At 60.4% G+C, this 6,533-nt stretch overlaps 1 protein-coding gene across 1 annotated transcript; it reads right to left on the bottom strand.

The window, feature by feature from the left end:
* Positions 1 to 6: 6 nt before the first annotated feature.
* Positions 7 to 6,065, bottom strand: PSMD2 (proteasome (prosome, macropain) 26S subunit, non-ATPase, 2). Its single transcript, XM_010150329.1, has 20 exons — positions 6,014 to 6,065; positions 5,573 to 5,737; positions 5,203 to 5,324; positions 4,610 to 4,834; positions 4,348 to 4,506; positions 3,970 to 4,114; positions 3,722 to 3,782; positions 3,285 to 3,431; positions 3,009 to 3,115; positions 2,517 to 2,644; positions 2,351 to 2,438; positions 1,978 to 2,140; positions 1,793 to 1,894; positions 1,571 to 1,716; positions 1,268 to 1,351; positions 988 to 1,156; positions 787 to 881; positions 495 to 621; positions 294 to 412; positions 7 to 208 (listed from the first exon to the last, which is right to left on the bottom strand). Exons 1-20 carry the CDS (start codon positions 6,032 to 6,034, stop codon positions 26 to 28), a joined length of 2,556 nt encoding a protein of 851 aa, XP_010148631.1. The 5' UTR covers positions 6,035 to 6,065; the 3' UTR covers positions 7 to 25.
* Between the last annotated feature and the right edge of the window lie 468 nt (positions 6,066 to 6,533).

Below are 6,533 nucleotides of genomic sequence, written 5' to 3'. Positions count from 1 at the left end.
CCCTCCCCCCCAGCCCCTCCTCGGCTCAAACGTCATAGTTGGGGTTCTTGCGTAGGATAACAAACCCCTCCAGGATGGGCGTCACGGGCACGTGCTCCTCCGTGGCCAGCTCTGCCCGCTCGCCGTGGGCCAGCAACACCGGCGTCGTGTGCGTCTGGAAGCCCGTGATGGTTTTGGGCTTGCCCGCCTGGCCCACCACGTCCACAGCCTGCGAGAGAAGAACAAGGTGAATGCCAGGAACGTGCAGGGATGCCGGAGCAAGCACCACGTTGCCGGCTCTAGCTGCCCCTTACCTGTCCTACCCGAACCGACACGGGCAGAGGTCGCAGCTCCTCGTCGAAGGTGACCAGCATGCGGGGCTGCATGGCAGCAACGAGGCCATAGAGAACGTAATGGGACTTGCCCAGGATAACTGGAGGGGAAAGAGAAGCGACTGAGTGATGCCCACCCCAGGGGGCAGAGGGGTGCCAGCAGGCCCAGCCCACAGTACTCACTGTTGCGCACATCCAGGAAGGACACGAGGACGGTCAGCAGCCCGGCCACAGCCACCTGGCTCATGAGCTGGCGATCGCTGTGGTATGGGCACAGGGTGAGCGTCCCTTTGCCCAGGTGGGTCAGGCCCTGGTGCGGCAGAGAAAGCACATGAGAGATTGGCAGGGTAACACCCAGGACCCCCAGCCCTGCCTCACAGGAGAGTGACACCCCCTGGGGACACTATTCCCTTCCCACACCAAGGGAGGGACCCCTACAAGCCCCTTTTCTGCCACAAAGCAGCGAGATCGTCACCTGGGCTAACCGCACCATGAAGAGGTTGTTGGGGTCCTTGGCATGGTACTGGGCGAGCTGCCGCAGCATCGCTGCCAGCCGGGCATTGTTAGTGCCTGGGGAAGAGAGAGGGAAGGCAGAGAGTAGGACACATGGCTCAGTGACACTTGTGCCACCTTTCTGCCAGCACAAGCCTCAAACCAAGCTGTCCACCAGGCTTACCGCTGCCCACCATGCCCATGGCAAAGATGGAGTTGTAGGACACCTCGGGATCAGCATCATGGGAGAACTTGCTGAGGGTGTCGAGGATGTTGAGCCGGGGGTTGGAGACCGAGATAAGCGCGAGGGCCAGGGGCACAGCACGGCGGAGGGTGGGCTCCCCGTACCGCAGCTGCGTGGAGAGGAGGTGGGGGTCAGACCCAGCTTCAGGACAGCGAGGTCAGACCCAGTCTCTATTCCTGGGTCCCTTCCCAGCGCTATGCTGTCCCCCGGCGTCACTCACCAAGTGGCCAAACGTGCGCAGGGCCATCTCGGCGCCAATCTCCTCGCCCATGGCAATGAGTGCGATCCCCAACACTGCTACGCCCTGTGGGAAGGCAGGGACTGAGCGCCAGGCAGGGAGCACCCAGCCCAAACCCCAAGTTCTCGCAGCCCCTGCGCCCACCCTCAGCCCAGGTGGACAGGGAGAGCAGGGGATGCTGCTGGGGGCTGTTTTCCTCCAGCTCTGACCCCACAAGTGGCTTAGGAACTATGCCAAAGCCAGCTTCTGCACCCGAGACACAGGTCCCAGCCTGCATTGCCCCACCTGGTGAGCCCCCATGTCAGCTGAGCTCTCTTTCTTCTCCTTTTCTTTCTTGTCCTTTTTGTCCTTGTCCTCCTCTTTCTCCTTTGAGTCAAAGTGCTCACTGCAGATGTGCAGGAGCTGTTGTACCTTCAGGACATTCCCTGAGCCTGGGAGGAGAGCAGAGGGCCAGGATCAGCACGAGGAGGGCCCAGAACCCACTCCTGCCTTACCAGCCCAACTCACCTGCGTAGGCGCAGATGTCCACCAGCGTGTTGGCAAAGCTGCGGAACGGCTCTGACACCACCTCCAGCGCTGCCAAGATGGCCTCGATCGCCTCTCCCTTCCCTGCCGGGGAAGGTGCAGTGGTTAGAGCACAGCAGGGAAGGAATCTTCCCACCCCACGGGGTGCTGGCACTGCCCAGCCTTACCCAAGTGGTTCAAGCCCAGGCCGAGCGGCAGCCATCGGGCATACGTGTCCTTCAGCTCCGTCTCCGATTTCTCCATGATGGTCTGGAGGATGGTTGATGTGACATCCCCATTGCAGGAGCCCACTGATATCATCCCGCAGGCCAGGGCGGTGATGCCAGCCACCTGGCGAAGGAGGGAAGGAGACACGCTGAACGCAGGGACAGCGCGCAGCCCACAGCTGGCCCCCCAAAAAGGGTCGTGCTCTTCCGGCACAGCACAAGTCAGGCACACAGCCCCGCTCCCGGAGCCCAGACCACCTGCAGGACAGCCCCTGTATTCCCAGGAGCTGCCAGGGACCGGGTGGGGAATCAGGAATCCTGCCTCGCTCCCTACCTCCATGCTGGACTTGGAGTCTCCCATCACAGGTAGCAGCAAAGTCAGGACATCCTCGCGGTTGGAGCCCGCGTACGCCAGCCCCAGCCTGCAGGGAGTCCGGGGGAGTTAGCGGGGAGCTGCAGCACCCTGTGCAGCCTGGGTCAAGCCAGGGTAAAGCCCTTACCCAAAAATGGCTCCGATCCTCATGGTGTTGCTGTTGTGGAGGACATAATCGGACAGGAGGGCCAGAGCAGGGTCACATTCGTTCCTCACCCCCGAGTTGACGATGCCACAGGCCAGGAGAGCTCCCGACTACAAAGCAGAGGCACAGTCACGCACCAGCCACCAACACACAAAGCGCTGTGCCAGCAACTAATGTCACCCTGTATGTTACACCCACTCCCCAGGAGCTGGTACCAAGTGAGCAACACCACTCTGGACCCGTCTGAGCAGTCCAAAGCTTGCAGTTCTGTGACAGGGGGACCCAAAAGGTGCCTCAGGCAGTCCCCAGGAGCTCCCCACCTTGCTATAAGCCACTCAAAAACCTGGGACACAGGGCACCCAACCCCTCTCCGCCAGTGAGTGTTGCCCCTCCCCCCAGCCAGCCACACCCCCAGCCCGCAGCAGGGCTGCCCCACGCAGCCACAGAGCCCGTGCTGGGATCAGTGCCACCGACCTTGATGTAATCCTCCGAGGAGTACAGGTACTTGTCGATCTGCGTGAGCCCGCCGTCCACGTCCCACAGCAGTATCGTGCCCAGTGAGGCTGCAGCACTCAGCATCCCTGCGGTTCCAGGGGAGAAGAGCCCACATCAGGCCTGAATCGATGTGCCCTGTCTGGGGCAGGTGGTGGCCAGGGACATGGGGCATCCCCAGCAAGCCCCCAAAAAGGAACAGGGTAGTGACCCCAAGCCTAGGGGCACCGTCAGCCCCTGCGCAGCCAGCTGCCTCACCGTGGTCCTTGTTCTTGTACAACCATTTATTGCCATCATCTGTCAGCAGCTTGTCCTGTCCGAACGCAGCATTCACAAAGCCGTTCACGAAGGAGGAGGCCAAGTTCATCCGTGCCGAGTCCACCTGGGAGCCGCTGCCCCCGAACCCTGGGGAACGATGTCGGGGTGAGCCAGGCAGCAAGAGTGGCCCTACCAGCCCTCCAGCACACAGCCATCCCACACCACTGGGGAACGAGGACCTGTCCCACCGCCAGCAGGAAGGGGGAGCCCAAACCCATGGCAGGCAGCTCGGTCTGCTCCACGCCAGGCCAGAGACTGTGGGCAGGCCACCTGCCTGCCTCGGGATACACAGCTGACTGCGCCGGCCCAGAAGGTGCCTTGCAGCCCCAGGAGCTCCCCACAAGAGGAACGACAGAGGCCAGAACAAGAGCCCTTACGGTTATTTTCCAGGTGGGTTTTGTAAATATCATCCGGCACTTTGGGCTCCATGATGTCCAGCTGCAGAGACAAGGGAGAAGGGGATTGCCTCCTGGCCAGCACACCCCAGGGCAGCTGCCCTGCAAGGGCAACCTCTCCAGGAGGTGCCTGGCTAAGCTTGTAGGGATGAAGGATCTCTTCCCAGATCTTGCCACAGAGCCTGGCAGCCAGGGCAGCCCAGGGCTCTTTTCCCAGCTGGGGCACTCACCTCTCTGGCCAAGGCCAGGAAGTTGCTGTTGAGCTGGACATTGGACATGATCTCAGTCAGGTCCTCGTACTCCTCCACATCCTCATTCAGCTCCAGGAAGACCCCGTGGTGGCCCAGCATAAAGGCCATCTGCTTCTGGACAACTCTGCGCAGGGAGAAGAGGATTCTCACCAAACAGTGAGCCAGCCTGCCCTGCTCTAGAGCCACACGAGAGCAGCCCAGAGGTGACCTGCTCTTGCCCATCTTGATTTCAGGGACAAGAGTCTCCCAGACTTCTCTGGTGCTGGCAGGATCCAACCCAATTCTGCCCAGATGGGGTGCCACGCCACACCACGGTGGGTGAAGGCCCCAGATGGCAAGGAACGAGCCTCTGCTTACACATCTTTGCAGGAAGTGAAGATGTCCTCCACCAGCTCCACATCATTGAGCATCAGAGCCAGGCGCAGGGCTTCTGGGTAGCGGCTGAACTTGCGGAAGATGCCCAGGGCACAGCGCAGGAGAGCTGAGTTCTCAGGTTCTGGGACGTAGCTTACACAGCTTTGAGGAGGAGACAGGCAGGAGGGTGAGTACCACGTCAGGCAACCTCAGCCCACCAGGAACCAGGTCCCCTCCGGTGCCCGAGACCGACGAGGTTCCTCACCTGGTCAGGTAGAGGCACACTTTGGAGTAGGCATTGTCATCGATGTACTTCTCCAGCATGTCCATCTGCTCAATCTCCATGAGCAGGTCACAGGCCTCGTGCTCTGCGTTGTGAGCCATGTTGTATGGGACGATCTCCTTGACCAGGGTGAGAAGCGTGTCCCTCTGAGCCTTGTCAGCCTCATCAATCTCCTGCCACTCCTTGGCCACCTCCCCTGCCAGGTGCCTGCAGGGACAAAGGGACGTCACCACCACAGAAACCAGCTTCAGCAAGCCCTAAAGACGGGGAGCAGCTATCAGATAGCTGTATATTGCTTACAGGGGTTCCACATTCCTGCAAGACCTTATAGGGGACAAGCCCAGAGGAGGAATAGGGTTAAGAGCAGAGATTACAGAGACCATGTCAACAAGATCTCTGCAGCTAACAAATCACTGTGGAGAGAGGATGAGGCGATATGTGTGCAGACATCACAGGGAGAGCTGAACACAAGCCCAGCAAGTCAGAACACCTCCTAGGTGGCTAGAGTCAAAGTGCTCAGGGAAATCCCCCCTAGCCCTTGTCTTTCCCCAGGCCCTGCTCCCACCCAGGCTTACCTGACATATTCATGCCCCCAAGATGCCAGCTCCTCCTGGGAGCCCACCAGCCGGTACTTCAGGCACTCGCGCTCCCCACTCATGGTCATGGCCAGAACAGAAATGATGTCTGCTGCAAAGCGCTGTGGAAAGATGGCCGGGGGCTCAGACACACACAGGACGCTGGGAAGCAGGAGCAGCCAGGGACACAACACCTGCCCTGTGCCCACAGGCCATCACAGGCAGCAACAGCATGACTCTGGCAAGTTATAATCCTCCGGAGCAAGTCACAGAGGCTGAAGTTAGACCATAGTGTCCGGAGGGCTCTGTGATCACCTGCCCCAGCACTGTCCCCGCAACCACATGGGATGGTGGGGCCGAGAGCATGTACCTTGTTCTCTCCTGGAGCCATGTTCTCATAGATCTCCTTCAGCTTGGTGTAATGCGGCCGTAGGAACTTGAGGGGTTTGGGAACAGAGGTCATGGACGTGATGGAAGAGCGCATCTGCCTCCGCAGCTCCTCCAGGGCTGGGCGGTAGAGGGACGTATCTTTCTCCTGCAGAGGGAAGCTGCCTGTCAGGGTGCAGGGGGCTGGTTCCTGTGCCACCACTCTGCCAGCCTTCCCCACACAGCCGTGGCTGTGAGCAGAGGGAGGCAGAGGTTCCTTGGGCACAGATCAGACAAGCAGCAAGGCTGGGGGGCAGACTGCAGTGAAACACCACACCCCCCTATCTCCACTGCACGAGGAACAACTGTAAGCAAGGGACAGACGGATTCAAGCTAGGACTCCTGTCCCCGCAGCTCCTTGCTGAGGGACACGGCACAGACCTACCCCCAGGCGCTCCACCAGCATCTCCAGCTCATCCTGCAGCTGCTTGTCCTCCTCAGACTGCCGAAATGCACAGGAGAAAGCAGAGTTAAGGGTGCCCAGCCCAGATGCACTCAGTGTGATGGGGTGGCTCTGTCACCCCAAGCTGCAGGGAGACCAGGACACTGTGACAACCCCTCCTCACCCAGGGCACCATCCTGCCACAGTGTTCCTGGGGGGCAGTGTATGCTCCCATTACTGGGGATGTCCCCCTCCAAAGAGACCACCCCTTCCCAGAGGGTGAGAAATGCCTCCCCCATTACCCTGTGCTAGATGGAAACACCCCGATGGAGAGGAGCACAGCAGGGCACAGCTCCACAGAGGACACCCCCAGTGACAGCTGTCCCTCTACCTAGAGGTGGATCCCCACAGCCCGTAGATGCCCCCAGCACCGAGGCCACCCCCATCCTGGGCAAAGAGGGGACCCCTCCATAAACCCCGATGTCACACAAACACCCTGATTACGTTATGGTTTCCCTCACCC

This window comes from Eurypyga helias, unplaced genomic scaffold, assembly GCF_000690775.1.
Source record: "Eurypyga helias isolate BGI_N326 unplaced genomic scaffold, ASM69077v1 scaffold37004, whole genome shotgun sequence".
NCBI classification, from domain to species: domain Eukaryota; kingdom Metazoa; phylum Chordata; class Aves; order Eurypygiformes; family Eurypygidae; genus Eurypyga; species Eurypyga helias.
Note: the sequence above shows the minus strand (reverse complement) of the source record. Positions and strands in the feature narration are given on the sequence as shown.

Coding starts and splice junctions, on each gene's coding strand:
- PSMD2 (XM_010150329.1), bottom strand. CDS start 6,034: ATGCTGGTGGAGCGCCTGGGG. Junction 3,783..3,969: donor TCCTGGCCTTGGCCAGAGAG/GTGAGTGCCCCA, acceptor TTGTCTCTGCAG/CTGGACATCATGGAGCCCAA. Junction 882..987: donor CATGGGCATGGTGGGCAGCG/GTAAGCCTGGTG, acceptor TCTCTTCCCCAG/GCACTAACAATGCCCGGCTG.